The 25,827-nt window shown below is 38.5% G+C and overlaps 1 protein-coding gene across 1 annotated transcript in view; it reads left to right on the forward strand.

Moving 5' to 3' along the window:
* The first annotated feature begins 558 nt into the window (after positions 1-558).
* Positions 559-25,827, forward strand: part of LOC141293469 (protein kinase C delta type-like) — a 33,261-nt gene continuing 7,992 nt past the window's right edge. Inside the window, exons 1-9 of the mRNA XM_073825506.1 lie at positions 559-678; positions 19,395-19,521; positions 19,682-19,948; positions 21,840-22,005; positions 23,094-23,125; positions 23,383-23,468; positions 25,069-25,198; positions 25,302-25,402; positions 25,550-25,637. Of these exons, the coding sequence (XP_073681607.1) occupies positions 19,413-19,521; positions 19,682-19,948; positions 21,840-22,005; positions 23,094-23,125; positions 23,383-23,468; positions 25,069-25,198; positions 25,302-25,402; positions 25,550-25,637 (979 nt within the window). The 5' untranslated portion in view covers positions 559-678; positions 19,395-19,412. The remainder of the gene's footprint in view (positions 679-19,394; positions 19,522-19,681; positions 19,949-21,839; positions 22,006-23,093; positions 23,126-23,382; positions 23,469-25,068; positions 25,199-25,301; positions 25,403-25,549; positions 25,638-25,827) is intronic.

Consider the following 25,827-nt stretch of genomic DNA (forward strand, 5'->3'; position numbering starts at 1 on the left):
AGCACACACGTGCGTGTGTTTTCCAATAGAAAATGATGACCTTGATTGTGCAAATCTGATGAATCTTTAACTTTATGACACCATGGAGTATCTATATCTGTAAAGAGATGTCTCAGGGTTTGACAACTCAATGCTTGAGACATTACACAATTGATAACCTAGTTACTTTAGAGAATGTAGGCCTACTTATTGAACTTAGATAGATAGATAGATAGATAGATAGATAGATAGATAGATAGATAGATAGATAGATAGATAGATAGATAGATAGATAGATAGAACATTCCAAAAAAATCTTCTATTCTGCTCAACAGAAGAAAGATACTTAGGTTTTAAACAATAAGAGTGAATAAGTAGATTAATGTATAGATAGATAGATAGATAGATGGATAGATACTCCCTCCCTCTGTTTTCTCCCCCCCCCCCCCCCCCCCTCTCTCTCTCTCTCTCTCTCTCTCTCTCTCTCTCTCTCTCTCTCTCTCTCTCTCTCTCTCTCTCTCTCTCTCTCTCTCTCTACCTGGCCGAAGTCACTCCTCCAGTATTGTCAAACCCCAGACAGCCACAGTGAGCGGGTAAATACTTCCTCAAACACGCCGAGCCTCTCATTCTGCTCTCAACTTACACAGAAGCAGTGAGAATACGAGACGAATTACTGAAACCTCCCGGACTTTAAAGTTGGTAAGTTTTGTGCTTACAACTTTTCACTTTTAGTGCGTTTATAAATCCGCCCATCGTGAGCGTAGAAGTGACAGACATGTATAACATGAAAGGTCCACGTTGTCCGCCTACAACCAATAGATTTCGTCGCATTTTCGATGTTTGTCCATCGGTCGCCGCGAACATCCAGCGACACATATCCAACAAATCCATTTCGGACTCAATGGAAACAATTCTAGTCATTTGGTAACGAGAGACAGCCTAAGCGACGAGTTTTTGAACAAGAAGTCGTGTAAATGTTTAATATCATGAGTTCCTAATCAAGTTCTGGAGAGGAAAAGAAACTCGGATGAATTTCTTTTTTATTCGGCTTGGTTACGCTGTCCAGATACGCGGAAGCAGCTTTTACTTCTCAACAGTGTTTCATAGAATGCGCTGCCGTAGTTATGTAAACACATATAGAAAGACCAGCCTGACAACTCTTTCCCGCTCGAGCTCCTACATACTGTAAACTGTACACCATTTTATAACGTATATACATTAAGTAACAAACAGTACGTGTTGGCCTACTGTACGGTCTTGTTTTTCAAGTTCTTTGAGATGGAGATAGAGATAGAGATAGAAACTAACTTGCCGTAACTACAGTGTCTTATTCGCATAACATGATATTAAAACTAGTAACGTTACATAAAAATAAATTCCGCCGGATTCGCTTTTAAGAAGCGTCTTAATCGTTGTTTCCATAGTTACCACAATGGCTAACAAGTTCTTCAGGCGTTTCACAGGCTAGTGGTACAATATAAGTTGTGTTTCTACCAAAATCAGGCTCTCCTAAACAAGTCAAACCCTTTTGTTGTAGCTTTAAGTCAGCTGCATCTATTGTAAAGCATTGTCTGCGGTGTAGACTAACTTATGACAATATTTACCAAACCATTCAGTATGACAACTGTGCCTGCACGGTCTCTCCATCCACCCTTCAAAACAAACAGAACATAGGGAATATGTGTAGGCCTCTATGTGTGATAGTCACGTTTAGTCCTTTTTGTTTCTTTTTAAACAAAGTGTGCTATAAATATTTAAACACACAATATTTGGTCCCACTTTACATTAGGTGGCCTTAACTACTATGTATGTACATTTAAATGAATCATTTAGTACAATTGTGTACATAGCTGTTTTTACATTGTGCTTATATATTTTTAAAAACCTATATGTAATTGCATTTGTGATTAATTTCTGTAAATATCACTGTTGACCCATCCCTCACACCCTAACCCACCCTTAAACCTACCCATACCACCAAACCTGTCCCTAACCTTATATCCCACTTTAATAGAAGCAAAAGTGTTTTGCAATGCAATATGACCACATGAATTACATTGTACTTATTTTTTGATGTAAGTACATAATAGTTAAGACCACCTATAAAGTGTGACCCAATACTTAAGCATACTTAGTATGCAGGGAGCATTTGCAAGCCGTTGAGTGCTATTGTACTTTTTATGGTGTTTTTTTTAAATCTACAGAATAGTTAGATACATTGCAAATGGCATGTGTTGTTTTTATTTCATTCTTAAACTTTCATGTATCAAAGTTGGCATAGACAACAATATATTATGGCCAATAGCCAATGTGATGGCTGATATTAAACCGGCTTTATTAGTTTTGATGCATCCTGTACATGTGTCCGGTGTTGACACAGCTGTAGGTTGTTTAGGGTTGCCAAGGAACGCCACAACTTGGTGCTATAATATAGAATTCAACTAATGTGTACTATTTGAAATATAGTCTATCTGTTTAAATAGTTTACAACGGTTTTGATTGTTTTGTTTTGACCTCAGGTTTTGTTAAGTGCTTTTTACACTATACTACCAGTCAAAAGCCTGCATTTATTTGATCAAAAGTACAGCAAAAATAGTAAAATTTTGAAATATTTTTACAATTTAAAATAGCTTTTCTATTTAAATATATTTTAAATTGTAATTTATTCTTGTGATTTCAAAGCTGAGTTTTTAGCATCATTACTCCAGTCTTCAGTGTGACATGATCCTTCAGAAATCATTCTAATATTTTGATTTGCTGCTCAGAAAAATAAAAGCATTATTATTAGTATGTTGAAAACAGCTGAGTAAAATATTTTCAGAAAAAAGCATTTATCTGAAATAGAAATCTTTTGTAACATTATAAATGTCTTAATTATCACTTTTGATCAATTTAAAGCAACCTTGCTAAATAAAAAATGTACTTAACTGTTAAATATTGATAATAATAATCTTTCTTAAACAGCAAATCAGCATATTAGAATGATTTCTGGAGGATCATGTGACACTGAAGACTGGAGTAATGATGCTGAAAATTTAGCTTTGATCACAGGAATAAATTACATTTGAAACTATATTAAAATAGAAAGCAGTTATTTTAAATAGTAAAAATAATTCACAATGGTACTGCTTTTGTTGTATTTTGAATAAAATAAATGCAGGCTTGGTGAGCAGAACATTAAAAATCTTACTCTCCAAAAACTTTTGACTGGTAGTGTAATTCGTTTTGCATTCATTAAGCTGCAAATATAAAAAAAAGAAGCTATATAGCTTTAAGAATAAGAAGAGGAAGTACCCTTCCTTTTAAAATGTATGTAATACATACAATACAAGTTTGCACTGCGTAAACATTTTGAGTTATATTTTTCAAAAGCAACTTCAGAGCAATACGGATAATAAAAAAAAAAATAAGAATCCCACTACTAATGATTATTAAAAAAGTTAGCCTGATCGTAGATATATTGTGCATCCCGACTTAAAATGCACAGAAGCTGAGCTTCTCTTTTTAGATTGGTTGCACTGCATTGCACCATTGTCTTACAACCACAGACTTAATCATTTTTTATCTTTCTATTTCAAGCACACATGCGAAAGCCACCATATTGCACCATTTTTTTGTTCTTTCCTCTTTCACACACGCACACACACACACACACACACACACACACACACACACACACACACACACACACACACACACACACACACACACACACACACACACACACACACACACACACACACACTCGCTGGGTGTTTTGTTCTTGACATTAACCAAAGCCTCCAGTAGTTTGTCTCTTTTGTTTCATTGTATAATGAACGCTTGTATATCATCTGCCTCTACTGTACATCCACAACCTGTACAGTGAAGCAAATCAACACATTGTTCTCAGCCGGAAGGCACATGTTAGTAAAGGTCTTAATCAACAACATGCACCTCTTCTAAATTATTTATCTACCAAACTGCAGGGGAGAAGAAAGTAGCGATGATGGTGCGCCGTCACCACGTCTGTCAACATCAGTGTTGTTTCTGTAACACGCACGACTTTCGTACAAGCAAACACCATTAGGAGCTTTCAAACCTATCATCGCCTTTGTCAAGTTTTTTTTTTTTCTCATATAGGGCCTCTGGCAAACACAAATATAGCACAAAGTTGTTTTGTAAAGAGACTCAAAGTGCAACACCCAAAAGTATTGTTTGTCTTCTGTACATTTTGCATGTCATTACTCATTTTGGCTTGCTGTTTTCGAACACGCAGCAACAGCAAAGGTCTGTTGCATACTTTTATGGAAGCGAGCACACAGGCCGCTCTCTGTTGGTCTTGGATTAATGAAGCTTTTGTGAAGTGTGCGCAAGGCAGAAATGGACACCGCTCTTATTGCACAGACAGACAGAGGCAAGCTCAGCTTCACCTTTAGGTCGACATACCAACATACACACAAATATATATATCTGTGTGCCCAAAAACACTGCCGTGAGTGGATTTGAGCCCTGTTATCACACACACACATTTGTAAGCAAACTGGCAGTCACGCAGTAAGCCCTGTTTCAGAGAGGAATTGGCTTTTCCACACTAACCTTGACTAACCATTGTGTGCTTTTGTGTGTGTGTTATAGGCGAGAGCGAGAGAAAGACAGAAGCATAGGGTCTCTTGTTTCTTAGCCTAAGGGAAGAGAGGGGTGAGAAATCAATGCTACACTAAAACGAATGTCACATGGCTCTCAGCACTCATCTGACCTTGAAGTCACTGATCTCTCGCTCTCCATGTTTCTCTCCCCGCTCTCTGTCACTCTCTCTGCGCACAAATGCTTCCTTGATGCGTGTTATTTTAACCCAGTAACCCTGAGACATGTGTAGAGAAGAAATGGTTTTTCTTGGTGTAATGCAACACTCACACAATTACATTTTTGTTCTTGTATCCACCAGTCGGTAATTGATTAAACTCACCTGCAGATATTTACATTTACTTCTAGATCTTGCTCGGCAAAACGAGGGATGCAAATTTTTATTTGTATTTGCTGAAAAGACTAGATTATCCAGTTTCAGTATGATAAACAAGTTCTTGTTCGTTGTTCCCTAGTTTTTAAAGAGGTCGTGGGATGGAAAACATGTTGTTTGAACATTAATGTGTGTTGGCAGTTTGTGTACACAACCACCCTACAATGATAAAAATCCACCCAGGGGTATTTTTTTAATCGTTAAAAGTAATATCCCCTTTTTAAAATCAGGTCATTCTCAGCTTCTTGTTGGTGTGACGGCACATAGACAGAGGCCGCTCCCACGATAGTTGATTGACATGAGCGCCTTACCTTAGACCCGCCCTCACCGAGCTGACTCCGATCGCCATTGTGTCGTCTCAGGTGCAGACAAGAATGTCTCAGATTGAGCGATTGAGGTGTTCTGTTGTTGGATGTAATAATAAACATAGCAGTGGTCATTTACTCCCAACATCTGACCCGCTGAAGATGCAGAGGATAACGTTACTTTCGTTTTTTAAAAGGACAGCGCCGATTCCGATCTACATATGCGTCTATGTTGTTTAGGGTTGCCAAGGAACGCCACAACTTGGTGCTATAATATAGAATTCAACTAATGTGTACTATTTGAAATATAGTCTATCTGTTTAAATAGTTTACAACGGTTTTGATTGTTTTGTTTTGACCTCAGGTTTTGTTAAGTGCTTTTTACACTATACTACCAGTCAAAAGCCTGCATTTATTTGATCAAAAGTACAGCAAAAATAGTAAAATTTTGAAATATTTTTACAATTTAAAATAGCTTTTCTATTTAAATATATTTTAAATTGTAATTTATTCTTGTGATTTCAAAGCTGAGTTTTTAGCATCATTACTCCAGTCTTCAGTGTGACATGATCCTTCAGAAATCATTCTAATATTTTGATTTGCTGCTCAGAAAAATAAAAGCATTATTATTAGTATGTTGAAAAGACTAGATTATCCAGTTTCAGTATGATAAACAAGTTCTTGTTCGTTGTTCCCTAGTTTTTAAAGAGGTCGTGGGATGGAAAACATGTTGTTTGAACATTAATGTGTGTTGGCAGTTTGTGTACACAACCACCCTACAATGATAAAAATCCACCCAGGGGTATTTTTTTAATCGTTAAAAGTAATATCCCCTTTTTAAAATCAGGTCATTCTCAGCTTCTTGTTGGTGTGACGGCACATAGACAGAGGCCGCTCCCACGATAGTCGATTTCCCACGAGCGCCGATTCCGATCTACATATGCGTCTATGTTCATGCGAATCGTTCCTGATGCAGCTTCACCCACAGCAGAAGTGAGTATAAGGTTTTTTTTATACATCTTTGCAAATGGCCTTTCTTATTAATGTGCTTGTTGGCAAGTTTCGGCGCTAAATGCGGCTAAAGTAAACATTACGGCTCATCATCCCAGGCAAAGAGGGGCGGGGCAAGCAGAGCTCATTTGCAAGGTAAAAGGGTATTTTTTTACACTACTATTGAGAATTTTCAGCAAAGTATGTTATAGACTTTTCATTAAGACCCTAAAGAATCATATGAACTTGTGGAAAATGGGCATCCAATGACCCCTTTAACTTTGAACTAGGGGTGTGCGATATATATTGTCAGCGGTAATATCGGAATTGTTGTTTTAGCGATGTTCGATTTGACGTTATCAAGTATTTTGCAAAAATCATTCAAAACACCTACAGAGTGCAGTGCACGTGTCTAGACTAGTGCGCGTATGCATAACGCATTAACAGTGCGTTCTTTCACTACATGATTCAGTTTATCACAGGTGTAAAAAGTACTCAAAAATTTTATTTAAGTGAAAGTACAGATACTCAGTGAAAATTGTACTCAATTAAAAGTACAAGTATCTGGCCAAAAACATACTTGAGTAAAAGTAAAAAAGTACAACATTAAATTGTACTAAAGTATTTAAAAAGTAGAAGTACTTTTTTTTCTGACAGAGGGAGAGAACGAAATAAATGCAGTGGCACAGGTCAAACACGTATATCTAGTGCAACAACAACAATTACGTTTAAGTGAAACTATGGCCAATACTAATATTTTAATCTTGACTGCCGTGTTCAATTTGTGTGGTTTCTGAAGTGGTCCCCTTGCTTCATAAGATCTAAAAATTTTTGCTTGTGTTCATCCGAAGAAAGAAAGTCATAAACATCTAGCACGACATGAGGGTCAGTAAATGAGTGGGAATTTTAATTTTTGGATGGACTATCCCTTTAAAGCGCAAGATGTGATACAGAGGCTAGAAACATATTCCAAACAGAATACAAGAATGTTTTAAATTAATGAGAATTAAAACATACAACATTATCATTTCGAAAGGCCACTTTTTTTTGGGTTGTCTAGTGAATGTCACTGTCTAAAATGATAATTAATCTTTTAATTGTTTATTTGAGGCATTGAGACTTTTTTTTCTCAGCAAATATTGATAAATAATTATTTGTGACTAGTTGGATTAATTAATGAGAAAATCGTGTAATTAATAAGATTAAAAAAATATTTATGGACAGTCCTAATTCCTAGTCAATGTGTCATATAATGATATATTGTAAATACAACTTATCCACTACCTGGTAAGAACATCACTAAGCAAGAATTAAAATCAATTTAACATACAATGTTTATGTAAACAGTTTTTTGGAAATTTGTAACATTTAATTAAAAAAATCATTCCTACAAAAATATAAATTGTATTTAAATTCTCATCATTGATTTGATTTGCGCTCAATTTTGTGCATTCAGCTAATATATTACACAGCTTATGGCTCTAACCGAACTAATAATAAATACACTTTTTAGGGGGAAAATGCAACTTTGCTACCGCAATATGCTTTCTCAGCTTTGATGGTGAACTTCTGAAGCCAGACATTTACCTGATGAAAGTCATAACTGTGGAAGTGGAAATGTGTAGGCTTGATGCGTGAAAACAATGATCATTGATTCTCACGTCAAGCATGCACATTTGAGTTTCCGTTTACCAGATTTAATCATCCAAGATGTTAATATCTTACTTTCTTCAGTCCAAAAGAAATTAAGCTTATTGAGAAAAACATTCCAGGATTTTTCTTCATTTAGTGGACTTCAGTGGGAACTAACATGTTGAAGGGCCAAACTGCAGTTTCTTATCTAGCGAAACAATTAGTCATTTTCTTTACAAAAAAAAAAAAAAAATGGATATACTTTTTAACCACAAATTCTCGTCTTGCACTAGCTGGACATAAAGCATTACATAATCACGTCGGAAAGGTAACTCATGACGTAGGCGGAGGTACTACGTGTTTACAAAGCCAATGTGCAAAGAAAGTCAAATGGGATCGTGTAGAGCCCTTTGAAGCTGCATTAAAACTGCATTTTGGACCTTCAGCCTATTGGCTCCCATTAAGTCCACTATTTAGAGAAAAATCCTGGAAAGACATGAACATCTTGGATGACATGGGTGTGAGTAAATTATTGGAAATTTTAATTCTGGAAGTGAACTTATTCTTTAATGGACGTTCTTTGTCTTATTGTGGATGTTTCATTGATGCAGTCCAAAGAAAATACTTGTCTTTCTTAAATCAAGGTCACATATTTTAACACTGATTAGGTGGATAAGATAAAACGATGCCCTTTTTCTAGCTAAATATGATTATCTTGAAAATATGCTACTAATCACAGGTTAAATCAGAATACATTTTAAAAGAAAGAGAAAGACTTTAACTTTTCTTTTAATCAATCTGTTCATCAAAGAATCTTAAAAAAAACATATCACAGTTTCCACAAATGTTAAATAACGTTAGTCGACTAGAAGGGGCTTGGTCGACCAAATTTTTATTAGTCACTTAGTCACAGAGAAGTATTTCACAGGAAGTGGTGAAGTCACGCAGTCCATGACTAACAGATCATTAATGGCTGGTCTATATGGTAATACAGTACGTCGAGCAGGACATCCAAACACCAAATGTGCTAATACAAAAAAAAAAAAAAAACTTTCCACTGCATTGTTAAGAAGGCTTCAGGGCATCCAAGAAAGTCCAGCAAGCGCCACGATCGTCTCCTAAAGAGGATTCAGCTGCGGGATCGGAGTGCCACCAGTGCAGAGCTTGCTCAGGAATGGCAGCAGGCAGGTGTGAGCGCATCTGAACGTACAGTGAGGACAAGACTTTTGGAAGATGGCCTGGTGTCAAGAAGGGCAGCAAATAAGCCACTTCTCTCCAAAAAAAACATCAGGGACAGATTGATCTTCTGCAAAAAGTATGGCGAATGGACTGCTGAGGACTGGGGCAAAGTCATATTCTCGGATGAAGCCTCTCCGATTGTTTGGGGCATCTGGAAAAAGGCTTGTCCGGAGAAGAAAAGGTGAGCGCTACCATCAGTCCTGTGTCATGCCAACAGCAAAGCATCCTGAGACCATTCATGTGTGGGGTTGCTTCTCATCCAAGGGAGTGGGCTCACTCACAATTTTGCCCAAAAACACAGCCATGAATAAAGAATGGTACCAAAAACACCCTCCAACAGCAACTTCTACCAACAATCCAACAGCAGTTTGGTGAAGAACAATGCATTTTCCAGCACGATGGAGCACCGTGCCATAAGGCAAAAGTGATAACTAAGTGGCTCGGGGACCAAATTGTTGACATTTTGAGTCCAAGGCCTGGAAACTCCCCAGATCTTAAAACTTGTGGTCAATCCTCAAGAGGCGGGTGGACAAACAAAAACCCACTAATTCTGACAAACTCCAAGAAGTGATTATGAAAGAATGGGTTGCTATCAGTCAGGATTTGGCCCAGAAGTTGATTGAGAGCATGCCCAGTCGAATTGCAGAGGTCCTGAAAAAGAAGGGCCAACACTGCAAATACTGACTCTTTGCATAAATGTCATGTAATTGTCGATAAAAGCCTTTGAAACGTATGAAGTGCTTGCAATTATATTTCAGTACATCACAGAAACAACTGAAACAAAGATCTAAAAGCGGTTGAGCAGCAAACTTTGTGAAAACTAATATTTGTGTCATTCTCAAAACTTTTGGCCACGACTGTACAGCACTTTGAATTACCATTGTATATGAAATGTGCTATATAAATAAACTTGCCTTGCCTTGCCTTGCCTATCGTTCATCGACTCCAAATATGGCTTTTGATCTGAAAGATACGTAGTAGCAACTTTACAATCTAATGTTAACTAGAAAAATGTGTGCTATTCAAGTGTGTGCGTGGAGTGTGGAAGATGAACAGTAGCGTGCCTACTGCATAACAGATGGAGGCGCCATTTCGGTCACTTGCTCTTAAAATACTCAATTTCTGGTCATACAGATAAAAGTAATACATCTTTTGAATCTGTAAAGACTCTACATTTATTTGTGTGTGCTCACATTAACACCAAAACGTTGCGCTTTTGTAAAATAATGAAAGCAAACAGGATGCGCTTTCTGCTGTCTTGGTCTCTGTGAACTTGAGCGCAAAACTTCGAAACTCCATGAAATGAACCAGTTCCTTTTAAATGAACCAATTCAGATGGAAAGCAAATATTCTCAGATTATGTAATTCGTTTGAAACATGCATAAATGCGCATCCACTATTGTCACTGTCACCGATTTCATCTCCCAAGCCGATAACAAAGAAAGGACTAATTTAGCAATAAATTATTAAAACCGTAATGCAGTTTTACTCTGACACATTCATAATTATTATATCTGCCGGTGCACTGGCAAGCTTTTTTTTTTTGCATGTGCTTGAGTGCTTATTAGGCTATGTAGGCAATTAAAGGCTCATTATTATGATTTATTTGGTTTATTAAATAAAGCATTAAACATGTTTAACATTGATAATGATAATAAAAAATGTATCTTGTTTTTAAGAAATGTCATCTATTATATGTAATCTATTGTTTTTTGTTGAAGCCAGTTTTATTATTTTTTTTTAGCTCTCCCTTTCAGTCACCTGTTATAAAAGAATCACTTTTTACGATCCAAAAAAATGTATCAAACAAGTCTGTCCCTTTTTTTCTTGCATATCCTGTTCCATATTAACGTGCCACACTACGAAAGTAAAATGGATTGCAAACGCTGTTTTTTTTTATTGACTTCAAACTGAGGATTTTACATTGCTTAACTGTATTATGAAGGCTGCTATGCACCGAGGGGGATTTTGGGAGGCTGGGGGATTATTTTGCTTCATGTTAGCAAAGTACAAACAGCAGCTTGGTTCCTTAAACTCTGAGTGTGAACTCAGCTGTTTGTGTGTGATTCCATGAATACATATACATTCACGAAAGTGATTATAGAAAAATGCAACCACACCATCCGCACTAACAGGTTTCCCCATGTTCTCTGAACCGTGACTGTCTTCTTATAAACTTTTAGGTCCTCTGCACCATGTTCACATTCTTTCTGAACATGTACTTGTGGCTCATTTCATTCCCCATACATTCATTCATTCAAAAGCACAGCATTAACAGCCTCATTTTCTGACATAACCTGTTTATTTGCTTTGTTCTGTACTTAAAGTGACAGTCTACCCTTATAACGCCTATTATGCAGGAGAGTACAATAGCATGAAATGGAGACCATAGTGATGAAAAATGCAGTGCAAAGCACTTTCTAAATCTACAACAGTGTCTTTTTTAGGAAAAAGCAGCTGCGTACCCACTTTTTTACACACTATAGTATAAACAGCTAATTTATTGTTACTTTTATGTTTCAGATTTAAGTTTCATGTTCAGAAATGTGTTATTCTTCAAGACTATTCATAAGTTTCAACCTGGTCTCCATTTGATCTGTTTTATAATGAGATCATCTGAAATATATGTGCATGTTTCCAGCCCAGTATTGAGTGAGAGCGGTTTGGAGACTGTGTAGGAAGTTCAGAAAAAAGGCGAGCACAGCAGCTGTCTGGTGCAGGATAGCGAACAGAGCGAGTCTTTTGTACAAGGCCACCACTACGCACTGTAATTCTCACCAATTACTTGAACACAAACACCCGCCACAGAGTGCGATATCCAGAACAGACACAGCCTGTGTAAGCTGAGACTAATATCACACAGAAAGAAAAACAGAATAGATCAAACCAGTGAAAGGTCAAAAACAATAGCGCGAGGAACTGTAGATGATTCATGGTTTCAGTCGATGTGAATTTTTAAAGCAGTGAAATCAGTGAATGATTAAAAATCATAAAAGTGAAATCAGTAACAGTCTCAAATGAAAGCCCAATATTGTTTACCTGTATCTCAATGAATACATAACCATGAAGTTATAAAAGTTTATAACGTGTGAGAGAAGGAATCAAAAATATAAGTGTAACTTTGTATTAATATGAGTTTCCTCATACTCTTCTTTGGTGTGCTATTGGATGCCCAACAAAAAGTCCCGCCCCAAATCTACACCATTGGTTGAACCAGTGTTGCTGGGTTGGACTAGTCTGAAGCCTGTTACACAAAGCTGGTTGAAAAAACTCTGAATTGGTTGAGTTGATAGAGTTGACTCAGCGGTTTCACAGAGTTCACAGAGGTCACTATTAACATGACTAATGCCGCGTTCCAGGCAACCCGTTACCCGTGTTTTTCCAACCTTCTACCTGTGAAAGTGCACCGGAAAGGCAGTCAAACCCGTGACTTCCCACTCGTGAACTCGTACTAGATCGATGTACTCCCAGTTATGAGCTCTGACGTAACATAGCCCGCGAAACAACATCAGCCCCTACGGGTGCGGTGTTTATGCAAGTGGTACACGGTGGAATAGACTTTACGACAATATAACGTTGCAATCAAATTAATAATAATATAAAAATAATAAAAGCGCTCAGGCAGTTTGGCGTGACTTACCTGGAACGCTACAAAGTCGTGAGTCGTGGTTTGAAGTCGTGATTTACGGGCTCAAAAACCTGCCTGGAACGCAGCATAACTATTAAGTATATACACCTGAAAATGTGACGAGCAGTGAACGACCAATCATACAAAACATGGAGAGCATCTGTTTGATAGCCGCTGAAATTGCCTCCAAGGATTAGTTCAGCCATGAATGAATATTTTTTCTGATAATTTACTCACCCACATGTCATCCAAGATGTTCATGTCTTTTTTTTTATCAGTCGAAAAGAAGATTTTTGAGGAAAATATTCCAGGATTTTTCTCTATATAGTGGACTTCAATAGGAGACAGGTTGAAGGTCCAAATTGCAGTTTCAGCGCAGCTTCAAAGGGCTCTACACAATCCCAGCCGATCTAGCCAAACGATTTGTCATTGTCTAAAAAAAATACAATTTACAATTTTACAAAAATACAATATTTATATACTTTTTATCCACAAATGCTTGTCTTGCACTAGCTCTGTGTCCACGACTCACGTGATGATGGAAAGGTCACGCTTGACATAGGCAGAAGTGCCGACGCAGTGTTTACAAAGCTAGTGCAAGACGAGCATTTGTGGTTAAAACATTTTTTTGTATTTTTTTTTCGAAAATGTCTGCGTTTCGCTAGATAAGACCCTTCTTCCTCTCCTGGGATCATGAAGAACCCTTTGAAGCTGCATTGAAACTGCAATTTGGACCTTCAACCCATTGATCAACCATTGAGGTCCACTATATGGAGAAAATCCTGAAATTTTTTCCTCAAAAACCTTAATTTTACAAAAAGTACAGATGAATACAAAATGGCACACTTTGTTTATCGTTTGGAGGGAAATCGTAGTTAATCCAAGTTAACTCATTAACTCATTGGCTCTATAACATCAACAGCATGTGTGGTAATAACATAATGGCATCTGTGAGTTTGATCAGTTGCGTTGGTCTTCATTTTTGTGTTCCTTAAGATAATGGTGAGTGAGTATCTGTCTGTTCCTTATCCTTCTACTTTAATCACACACATTTATGTCATTTGCTGTAACATCAAAAGAGTTAAATGTAGTGCCATGCACACATTACCACACGTCTACATAGGCATACCAGAGGGATGTGTGTTAATTAAGCAGCAACCGGTCTGGGTGTGAGGGAGGTGACCTCTCTTGACAGATTAATGAGCTGCTGAGGGAACTGAGGCTACTGAAAAGACTCACACATACACACACACACACACACACACACACACACACACACACACACACAGACACAGACACAGTCTGTTGAGACGGACACACTTATTCATTTCATATTAATATAGATGACGAAACCTTCTAGTAATGACGTGTTTTCTGTGTACTTAAAACATGATTTGTAACATGATGAATGCACTGCATTAGTACGGCTGTCAGTCATGTATTTGAATAGCCTAACAGTCTGGATTTTTTAGCAAGAACGTTGAACTTCCAGTATGCTGCTCAATGCTTTCTTTCTTCCCTCCCCCTTTCTACTTTTTCCTCATTTTCTCTCCATCCCCTCCCTTGCTGCATGGGCTCATTTTTTCCACTCTCTCCAGGGAAAAATTTTTTCTGCAGTCATATGCATTTGAGTGTAAGAGGTTTATGTTTGACTGAGTAAGTGTTTCATTAGTTGATATTAATGCATTTTTTAGTCATATTATGTGTGTGTGGTCCCAGATTATCCTTAATCTTCCACACTCTCTCTAGTATAGATGTACATGTTTGAAAATACAACACGTAATCACCATGTAAAACAGAGAACATAAAAACAAATATCGCCAGATTTTTTTCTCTTTGAGTTTGTGTGGGAGCTTTTAAAGCTGGTTCCAATTATCTCAATTTACCATTTTATGATGATATAATTCATGGAGTATTATATAATTTGTAGAGCAAGGCTCTGTCACAACCTTTAGCAATGATCTAAATCTACTCTGTATCTGTCACGCTTCAGGCAGAAACACACGAACAACGACGTAGAAAAAAATAGTATTTAATAAATCCAACGGGAGACAGGCAGACACAGGAACACAGAGTTGTAACATTAAAGACCGACAGAATGCAGGGGAAAACACACACCTTAAATAGACAGACTGATTACAAACATCCAGGTGACAACAATGAGGGAGAAACCAAAACACTCAGAACTGCGGGGGAAAATGGGAGAAACCAACATGAAAGTCCGGGGGTGTGACATTACCTCCCCCTCCCGGAAGGCGTGTCCTCGCGCCGACAAACAGGAAACAGTCTTAGGAGGGGGTTTCGGCGGAGGACGGACTCCCCGGAGGAGGGCAAGAGATGGAGTCCAGAATGGTGACGGAACAATCCATGGAGGTGATGACGGAGGGGGCTGGAGCAGGAGGAGCCAGGTGAGACCCAGAACTCAGCCATGATGGAATCCCACGGTGGAGCCGATGGAGGGAGGAGCCATGGTGGAGAAAGGGCTGACGACTCCATGGGGCCGACCGACGGAGGTGGAGCAGGTGGTGGGAAAGCCCGAGGCGGAGACGGAAAGCCGATGATCTTGGGCGACACCGCGGATCCGGAGGGCCAAGGCGGAACCCAAGGCTCTGGCGACCAAGGCGGAGATGGAGATCCGGAGGTCCGCGGCGGAATCGGAGCGACAGAGGGCCGAGGCTGTGCCCGCGGGAGGGAGGAGGTCCACAGAGCCGGTGGGACAGAGCAACGAGGCACAGCCGGAGGAGTAAAGTCCAGAGGCGAAGGTGGGGCGACGACTGACCAGGGCGGAGCCGGAGGGACGATGGAGCCCGGTGGAGCTGGTGGACCGACGGGCGACAGTGGAGATGAGGGAGCAGAGAGCCGGGGTGGAGCCGCAGGGTCGGAGGGCCGAGGCGGAGTCCAGGACTCTGAGGCTGGAGGTGATGGTGAGGGATCCTCCAGCCATGACACCGATGGAGACTGGCAGACCCGCGGCGAACCCACCGCACAGACGGTGGGCTGAGGGTGAGCAAGGGGACAGACAGAAGACAGCAGGGATTCTGGAAGGCTGGGTATTATATAATTTGTGGAGCAAGGCTCTGTCACATCCTTTAGCAATGATCTAAATCCAACCAGCGGAGATACAGGATGGCTGGAAGGAACCAGCGGAGATTCAGGCACAGACAGAAGAGGGAGAGTGGGTGGGAAATCCAGGCAGACAGATATTTCCGTGACAAAGTCTATTAAGTCCCCAGAGTTGTGCTCATGCTCTCCCCCAGTGGTGGTGCAGTGGGCAGGGCTCTCTACCGCCCTCTCTTGCTCCACGAAGCACTCCACTGTCGCAGATGTAGTGGCCGGCTCTCGCACCTGGTCGGAAGTTATGACCCCGTTGGCGCTCCATACTTCTGTTGCTCTGGGCTTGGGCTTCCCGTCTACGAAGGGCTCAGGCTCGTAATCCGTGAGTCGGGGTGGCTGGCTGGGCCCTGGGTCTGGAGTGACACTGACTAGGTTCTCCTGGGAGCGGGTGGGAAATGAGGGTTTGTTTCTCGCCAGTGTCCACTCCACAAACGCGGCGAAGTCCGCTCGAGGGCCGTCCTCGGACGACGGCGCTGTGCATGACGCGTTGAGGCTTGCGTAATAGAACGCACAGAGCGCTTCGTCCGGGTAGCTGGTGGTATGAGCTACGAGCTGGAACATCAACGTGTAGCCCTCGAGCGGTAATTCCCCTTGCTTCAGGCGAAGAAGGATCAATTCCGGACGGAGTAGGGGATCCATAGAAAACACACGACGGAAACAAAAGACTGGAAAAAACGAACGGGAAACAAAACGGAGGTGAACACACAAAAATAACTGTATTGGTCGGTCTTTCTGTCACGCTTCATGCAGGAACACACGAACAACGACTTAGAAAAAATTAAGTATTTAATAAATCCAACGGGAGACAGGCAGACACAGGAACACAGAGTTGTAACATTAAAGACCGACAGAATGCAGGGGAAAACACACACCTTAAATAGACAGACTGATTACAAACATCCAGGTGACAACAATGAGGGAGAAACCAAAACACTCAGAACTGCGGGGGAAAATGGGAGAAACCAACATGAAAGTCTGGGGGTGTGACAGTATCAGTATTTAATATTGTGTTTAACACAGATTAGTTTAAAACCATCCATTTTTATTACAATTTTAGGGCATGCAGTTTCGGGTTTGTGGCATAACTATGTATTCTTGATCATTCATGTTTGACTGAGATGGCTACATACAATGTCTTTTATCATTTTATGATGTTACATACACAGACTTGCGTCATTGTCACTGAGTGGTTTTAACACTTTGTTGGTGTGGAGCCGCTGGCCTAAACTGTGGCAGAATAGCAAATGGATACATCTCGATTAGTCTCTCAGTACTCCATCATGGGTGGTGTCACAAATGGTCCCACTTCACCTGCTCTACATTTTGTCTTTCTGTGATCAGTCATGAGGCAGAGATAAAGATGTTGTAAGCTGCTTTATCAGTGTTTTAGTATTAAAGTGTGCTGCTTTTTTCAGTGTCAAAGCGCTTATGCAACTACAGCATGAATAAGCCATTTGTACATGACTTTCCTGAAAAGTATAAATGCTGTGGATCTGTGGTGCTTTCAAAACCTTGATCTGTTTGTTTGAGCATTGCCCGACAACAGCAACACTGATTCAGTCAATGGTTTGAGTTTGGGGCAGAGCTATCTGTTTGTCTGACCAATGACAGATGAGTAGAGTGCTAAGGAAACCTGTTTGATAACAAACATTTTTGCAAGTCTATTTTGCAAGGTTAAAAGTTTGCCTCAGCTAACAGCTTTTCTTAAATGAATATTGTGACAGATTAAACAATGTGCTATTTTTTCATTGTTAAAGCACTTAATGTGCGACTACAAAATGAATAAGCCATTTGTTGGTTGATTTTCTTAAAAGAATAAACGCTGCGGCTCTGTGGTGCTTTCAAAATATTGATTTGTTTGTTTGAGCATTGCCCGACAACAGCAACACTAATTTAGCCAATGGTTTAAGTTTGGGGTGGAGATATCTCTTTTTCTGACCAATGACAGATAAGTAGGGTTCTGAGAAAACCTTGTGTTCTCGTGGAGAACCGGTTTTGCCAGGCTTCCTTGAAAGAACGAACTTGGAAGGATGCGAGAACAAAGAACGTGTCTTTGTTAGAATTGAGATGCACTGTGATCTTGCTGCCCAACTGACAGTTTCAGCAGGTTATGAGAAGTGAGACAGCGGCAGGCAAAGTACAATAACATCACAAACGAATACCATAACACTTAAAGCTTACAGGCATACAGGCTTCCATACGATTTCTAACAGTTAGATTCTCTCAAGTCTGTATTCGATGCATCCTTGATTTCAAGAACACATCCAGGCACTTTCATGTGTCCTCTGCACTTGCATTCTTGAGTATTGGAATCGAACTTCGACGGTTAATGATGACATAGAGCGAGAACACAAGGACGCAAGATCGCATAAGAGCGCATATTGAGAAACGGCCACTGATTCAGCCAATGGTATGAGCTATCTGATTGTCTGACCAAGTAGCTTGCTGAGGAAACCTGTTTGATAACCAACAATTTTGCAAGTCCATTTTGATCTTGTTATTTCTGCAGAAATTATTTAAAACTATTTCAAAAATTTCTCAACTAATGGCTTTCCTTAAATTAACTGCTATATACAGACATATTCACTATAACTGCACAACAGTTAATGGCTTTTTTCATTACATTTTCCATCGTGTATGTGTGTGCCGTGTGTACCTAAAGTTTTAATCCCAGTGATTAAGCTCTGAAACCAAGTAAAGGTCTGCAGTTGGCCAATTGTGCACCAGAATCCTGTCAAAGCTCTGTAAGCCTTTGTGTTTGCAGTAATTCCAGCAGGAATCTGGTTCTACCTGAGGGGTGGGATTGGAAAATGATTTGGCAATGACAAATAACACATTAGTTAGCTTTTACTCTACTCTTGTGCCTGTTTAAGGAAAATAAAACTAGCTTGTCAGGAGCAGTGAAAGTGATGTAAGCAAATCTATGAAAAAAGAAGATTTCATAGTTTTGCAAGTATTGGCTTTTCACAATAGGAAGTTGAAGCAATAATCCTGAAACTTTAGCAAATCTTGAGGGTTTTATGAATAGTTCTTGAAAGTTGTTGTACATTTAAAAAAATATTCAAAGAGAAAACAGTTATTTTAAAGTATATTAATATTTCACAATATTCCTGTTTTTACTGTATTTTTAGTCAAATATATGCACCCTTGTTAAGCAGAAGAGAGATTTTTTTTAATTACAAGGCCATAGTCTCAGCATAACAATTCAGAATTACGAAATATACATATACATACATTTCATCATTTCTTCCCTGTATATCAGAAAGGATGCCTACATACTCTGTATAGCCTATATTCCTTTTATTCTCACAGATCTCCACATCACACATATCATATCTTGCTTATCTTTATATGCATTATATTTCTTTGCCTATCACTGCTTATCTGTGCCTTAAAAGTGATGTTTCTGCTATTTATGAGGAAAAAACATTTTCTCTAATTGAGAGATGTCTGCTGATCTCCATCAACCTATGAACTTCATCTGTTTTTTTTTTTCTTTTGTATGTAGGCAAAGTGATCTTTCACCATGGCTCCGTTCCTGCGGATTGCCTTCAATGATTTTCAGCTGGGAGACCTTCCCCCTATGACAGAGCAGCCGTTCTGTGCCATCAAGATGAAGGAATCACTCAGCACAGGTCAGTGAGGCTTTTAAACAGGTAAAAATTGCTTTATGAGATTGTCTACTCCACAAAAGATAAACAGTATGCAGCGCTGCCTTAGAATTTGGCTTAAACAAGGTAATTTAGAAAGCATCCTAATTTCATTAGCCTTTTTTTCTTCTCTTTGTCCACTCAGAGCGGGGAAAGACACTGGTCCAGAGGAAGCCCACCATGTACCCTGCGTGGAAATCCTCATTTGATGCACACATCTATGAGGGCCGTGTCATACAGGTGGTCCTGATGAAAACGGCAGAGGAGGCTCTGTCAGAGGCCACGGTCGGGGTGTCTGTCATTGCCGAGCGCTGCAAAAAAGGAAACGGTCGCGCCGAGTTCTGGGTCGACCTTCAGCCTTCTGGGAAGGTGATGATGTCCGTCCAGTTCTTCGTAGAGGATACAGACCCGGGTGAGTACTGTATTACCGAATTGGTTCAAAGTCAGTTGGAAACGTCTTGGGAAAAAATCCACAAATACTATTCAGGGTACACATTTCTAGTAATTGTACAGTTAATTCTCATATTGTATTTTCAGAAAGTTTCGGAATATTTGTCCTTTCCACAAATTTGTCACTACCGAAACACAGTAATATATAATTTAATAAGAAGGGTTATATTTACCTATTAGGATTTTGCTTACTTTTTTCTTCCAAATATATATATTTTTCTATTTTATTAAAATGTTTTCAGAGGTAAATCAATAACAATTACAACTTTAACAATATTTCAAGTGAGATTTGTTGTATTTTACTTTGTAAAAGGCAAAAAGTGGATCATACTGATTTCAAACTTAATGATTCATTAGCTTGAATATACATTGAACCAAACACTATCATAATATCGTAGTCGATAATTCAGCATACTTTATTTTTGACAAAACATCCCATGTTTCGGTCGTGACTTGACTTGACAATAAGGACAGTAATGTTTTGGTAATGACCACATCACATTACAGAATTTTAATCCACATACTAAAATACTAAAAATGTGCATTAATGTAGTCAAATTTAGTTTATTTCCACCAAATAAAGCATTATGTGTTTATTTGGTTATGTGTCGTATGGAATAACAACCAAAAAACAAAGATGTCACTACCAAATCTTCACCAAATGTTTTGGTCGTGACTGTTTCCTGACAATTTTAGATACTTTTGGACCTAGCTCAAAGATGCTAATCAGCACATGGTTAGCTAGCAGAGTTCTGAACAGTTACACATGAATAAAAACTAAATGTTATGGAATAACTCCTAAAAAAGTGTGTTTAATTATAGAAAAATAGTGTTCGGTAGTGATATAAACCCAGATTTTTCACACTTTTACCTCAAAATTATGAGACCTATCTAGTCAACGTGTAGCTATGAGAGAGAGTGACACATAAATATTTCCTGATCATAAATAAAAAAAAAAACATACTTAAATCCAAATTTTTGAACAGTAGTGACGGTAGTATTTTTCCCTTTTTTGCTTTTATCTATTTTAATAGATGACTAAAAGAATAGTTATCTTCTCTCATCTCAATAGTCATCTTTTTCTGATACAAGTTCTGTCCTGCTTAGCAAAAGCAAATATTTTAAAAGCCTTAATTTAAAACTATGGAAATTGGAAAGCCTATTTCTATAAGTAGAGTCTACTCTTTTGGCTTCCCTTTAGTCCACTCTGGTTTTCCCCTGTTTCTTTAAATTCAGTCATCTCTATTTTCCATTATCTCACCGCCCTCAGATACCAGCTTAGTCCTGTCAGCTGGTATCTGTCCTGTCTTTGCTTACTCATGCATCTTACTCATATTTTCATGCTGGTCCTCTTTCTGCCATCTTATTTTTTAAATATTATAGTAGATTTGCTTTTTGTATCTCACTGTATTACCAGTGTTTTCTGTAAGAATGTATGTTGGATATTGTCAACTTTTTGACAATTATTGTTGACTTTTGAACTTAATAATTGGTGTCAAATATTGAGACATACACTGTGGTAACACACAGAGGGCAAAACCATCAATCTCAACCCATGAGAGTTTTGTTTAGTTTTGTTACTTCTGTAACTCTCAACAGGAAATGAGTTGATAGTGATCTAAAAAAAATCCTAAAGGCACCATAAACAGAACAGTCATTATGCAGCACATAAATATGCTTAGTATCTTAAAGGCAGTGAAGTCAATTTTTAGCATAAGGGCAATATTTAATTTTAGGTGAAATATCATGTAGTAATGTAATTTTGTATTAATGTGCAAGCAAAATTCGTTTTAATTCAGTAAAGAGAAGTAAATTGTCTATTTCAAATGACCCTGTTTTGACCTGCTTCGCAGATTCAAAGTCCTCAGTGACTGGGAAGGAGGAAGACGGCGTGCTCACAATAAACAGAAGGAGAGGAGCCATCAAACAGGCCAAAGTCCACTTTATCAAGAACCACGAGTTCACAGCCACCTTTTTCAAACAGCCTACCTTCTGCTCGGTCTGCAGGGAGTTTGTGTGGTTAGTATATATTTAAAAATGAATTAACGAAAACAAACGGAAATTCAAAAAATGTGTACACATCAACATTAAAAACTTTGTCTTCAGAAGTGCTTTGTCACTTTCCACTTTGTCACTTTTTGTTGCTGATATGTTAGGCTGTTATAGGTGGTTGCCAGATTCTAGATGCAAAATTTGTAAATCTGATTGCTTAGATTTTTGAGGTGTTATTTCTACACAAAAACAATACAGGATACAGGTTAGATTCATACTAATTTAATTTGGGATAGCTTGTTTAAATCCCTAACTCCAAGTGTTAGCCACAGCAGTGCTGGTTAATAGATGGTGGTAGCATGATGGTTTGGGATCTAGGCTGTGAAAGCAAAGGTTGTAGGTTCAATAAAATTGGAATGACCTAGAAACTGAAGAATTACTCAAATTACATTGCAGCTCTGATGTGCCCTTAAGCAAGGAACTTCTCAGTCAAAATGACACATAGTCCATAATTGGAGTACTATAACAGGTTAGTCCAGAGAGACAGGATCCAGTGAGATCAGTCACTTTGTATGAAAAAATGCATCATAAATAGCCAGTATCTACATGACTAACATTGGATGCAAGAAAATATTAGTTCATCACTATCAGATATCTGAAATGCTTCAAAATTGCATCTCACATAGGCATAGCTGAAAGAAATCTTAAGCAACCAAAAGAGTCTGGCAGCAATAATCTTAGTGTGTGTGTGTGTGTGTGTGTGTGTGTGTGTGTGTGTGTGTGTGTGTGTGTGTGTGTGTGTGTGATTGTAAGTCATAGTATTGGATAGCATCTGTGTTTGTGTGCGCAAGCGCACTTGGACTTTCCTCTGATATTTCAGCCGCCTCAGCAGAGTCCCTCGGGCTGTCTCCTTCCTGTGCTGTGTGAGACAGATTGCTGTGCTTTACTGCTTTGTTCACGCTGTGTACAGTATATGAATGTATGTGTTGAAGAGAATCAGTGCTCTAAAGTCTCCCTAATAAGATTTTGAGATGTATATCATTTGTGTACTAACAGTTCATTATCACCCACTGTGTACAAATATCATACTCCAACACACTCTTTTTGCATTCCAGGGGTCTCAACAAGCAGGGCTACAAATGTAGGCGTAAGTATCTTCACAGCTATTGTAGACACTCCCGTCTGGTTCTCAGTAAGAGAACACATTATACATGTTAGTTGATTTGTTCCTTGAACAACAAATTAGTTATTTAATATTATGTTTTGACCTGATTTTTCTGTGGGATGTAAATGACCCTTCTCTGTGGAACATAATGGGCTCTTTTGAAATCTGTTCATAATAAGATATTTAGTGCTATTAAGGTAATTTGCGCACATTACACCTTACTGCCCCCTCTTTTCCAGAATGCAATGCGGCCATTCACAAGAAGTGCATTGATAAGATCATTGGGAGATGCACAGGAACAGCAACCAACAGTCGAGATACAGTGGTAAGAACCTCCTAAACCTCCAACACAGAAATGCACTTGATTTGGGTCTTCAATAAGGGATCTGTGACTATAAGAAGATTCGAAGCAGTTCTATAGGGTGGCCGCCTATTGTTAAGGGATTTGAAACCAATTTTCAATTAAATCAATTTTCATTTTTACAAAAGAATACCAATTCTTAAATCCCAAGAATCGATTAATGTAGCCTGGTTTCTGTTTACAAACTAAACGTTGTAGCACATCTCCCATCCAATAAATCATAATAAGCTTTGTGCTTTGTTACTTTTGATATGAAGCAAAGCCTCAGATTTTAAATTCTGTCTATTCTGTTACAGTATTCAAACAATGCTGTTTTGGCACCATTTAATGTGGTGCCTCAGTTTCCTCTGCTTTAATACCATTTATAGCACAAAATAAATATGAATTAACATCTGAAGGTGTGTTGAAAGAAAGAGTACAACTTAGCGAATCTGTATCCTGCCTCATATAATGGCTCAATCAGTGTTTTATCTGCACAAAGACGTCAGTATAACAGCTTGTAAACATTGTCACGTGCACGTGCAAAAAAAAAAAAAGAATTGAGTCAGCTTAAAATAATTACACTGCTGCCTTATAATTTTAAGTTCAGTCAACTCAAATAAGTTTAGTCAACGTGAAATGTTAAGTTGTACTAAGTGACAACTTAGATATTCAAGTTGACTAAACAACAAATTTGGTTTGTTAAACTTAAAAGTGGTGTTTGTTACCCGGCTGCCTTAAAATTTTAAGTTGAATCAACTTAAATATCTAAGTTGTCATTTAGTAAAACTTAAAATTTTGAGTCAACTCAAAAAAAGTTTAGGCAGTTTGAAATGTTAAGGCAACGGGGTAACAAATTATTTTAAGTTGACTGAACAAATTGCTTTTTACAGTGTAATGTCAAATTTACCTTAGAAAAAAAAAATACAGTGACTATAAACTTATTAGTCAGCTAGAAATATTAACTTTTTTTGCTAAATATATTCACCATATAACATATTCATTATAAATTTTACTGTGCTTCAGTGTTTAATTTATGCTTGCATAGATAATGTAATCTTTTATAATATTCTTATTTCTATCGTAAAAAAGTTTGATACGATTATTTTATGACAGTAAATGTCATGACAAAGTATCTAAATACATTAATATGCTATTACATGCATCTTTCTGATGCCTGCCTTAACCATTTTGGATGGGGAAAAAAAGCTTTTTTCCTCAAGAATGGAACATTCACTTGTAGTTCCAAAGGGCTGGTCCTTCTGTTTCCAATACCAATAGCGAACAGAGCAAGGATCAGAGTCTGTCAGTAATCAATAGAAGGCCGTGGCATTTATAAAAGTAGAGCAGCCGTGTTGAAAATACGTCTGTCGGGGTAACTAAACTAACCACAGGCCATTTTGGGTTCTTACATCCAATGTCAGTGCTCAACATCTTGGCATGGAGAAACCAAAAATTAGGTTGAGAGCCTCTGATTACAGTAGCGGGGTCCATGAGGCTAGGAAGGAGCTCTCCTGGAAAGCGATCTGTGCCCACAGGCATTTAGATTCAGTCTGGTGCTGATGGACTCTTTGTACATCTGCAGTTTCAGAAGGAGCGCTTTAAGATTGACATGCCACATCGCTTCAAGAGCCATAACTACATGAGCCCGACCTTCTGTGACCACTGTGGGAGTTTGCTGTGGGGAATGGTCAAACAAGGCCTCAAGTGTGAAGGTATGGAAGGTGTTGTTTTATTGATGGTTGCCTTTCATCTGTTTTTCTCAGTGTCTTTTTTCGTCTCTGTTAATATCTAATGCAACTAACTCTCTCTGTGCAGAATGTAGTATGAACGTTCATCATAAATGCCAGTCCAAGGTTGCCAACCTTTGCGGAATCAACCAGAAGCTCCTGGCTGAGGCTTTGACTCAAGTTAGCGTGGTAAGTGATTCAACCCGTTGCCTTGGCTTCTTTTCATGACATTTGCAGAAACATTTTTGTTTTAGAAACCTAAAACATTACATTATGTAGCATATTCCCAGAAATAAAGCAGACAAAATATAACATGCTTTCATTGGTTGTTTTTAGAAATCTTCCACAAAGCGTCCAGATCCCACTCTGTCAGAAATTGGAATCTATCAAGCCATAGATAAAAACAGTCCAGTGGACCCTAGTGGTGAGTTTGCATTACTGCATATTTCCTGCTGCATTATTGCTTCCCCTGGCTTTTATCCTTATATTAGATTAGCCTTTTTATCTATTTTTTATATTGTATTTGAGTGTAAAGTGGCCCCAAAATGTATTTGATTTATGTCACATTTAAAACTTTTTTAAATTTAATTTAATTCAATACAAAATATCAAACT

Source organism: Garra rufa, chromosome 20 (assembly GCF_049309525.1).
Source record: "Garra rufa chromosome 20, GarRuf1.0, whole genome shotgun sequence".
Classification (NCBI taxonomy): Eukaryota; Metazoa; Chordata; class Actinopteri; order Cypriniformes; family Cyprinidae; genus Garra; species Garra rufa.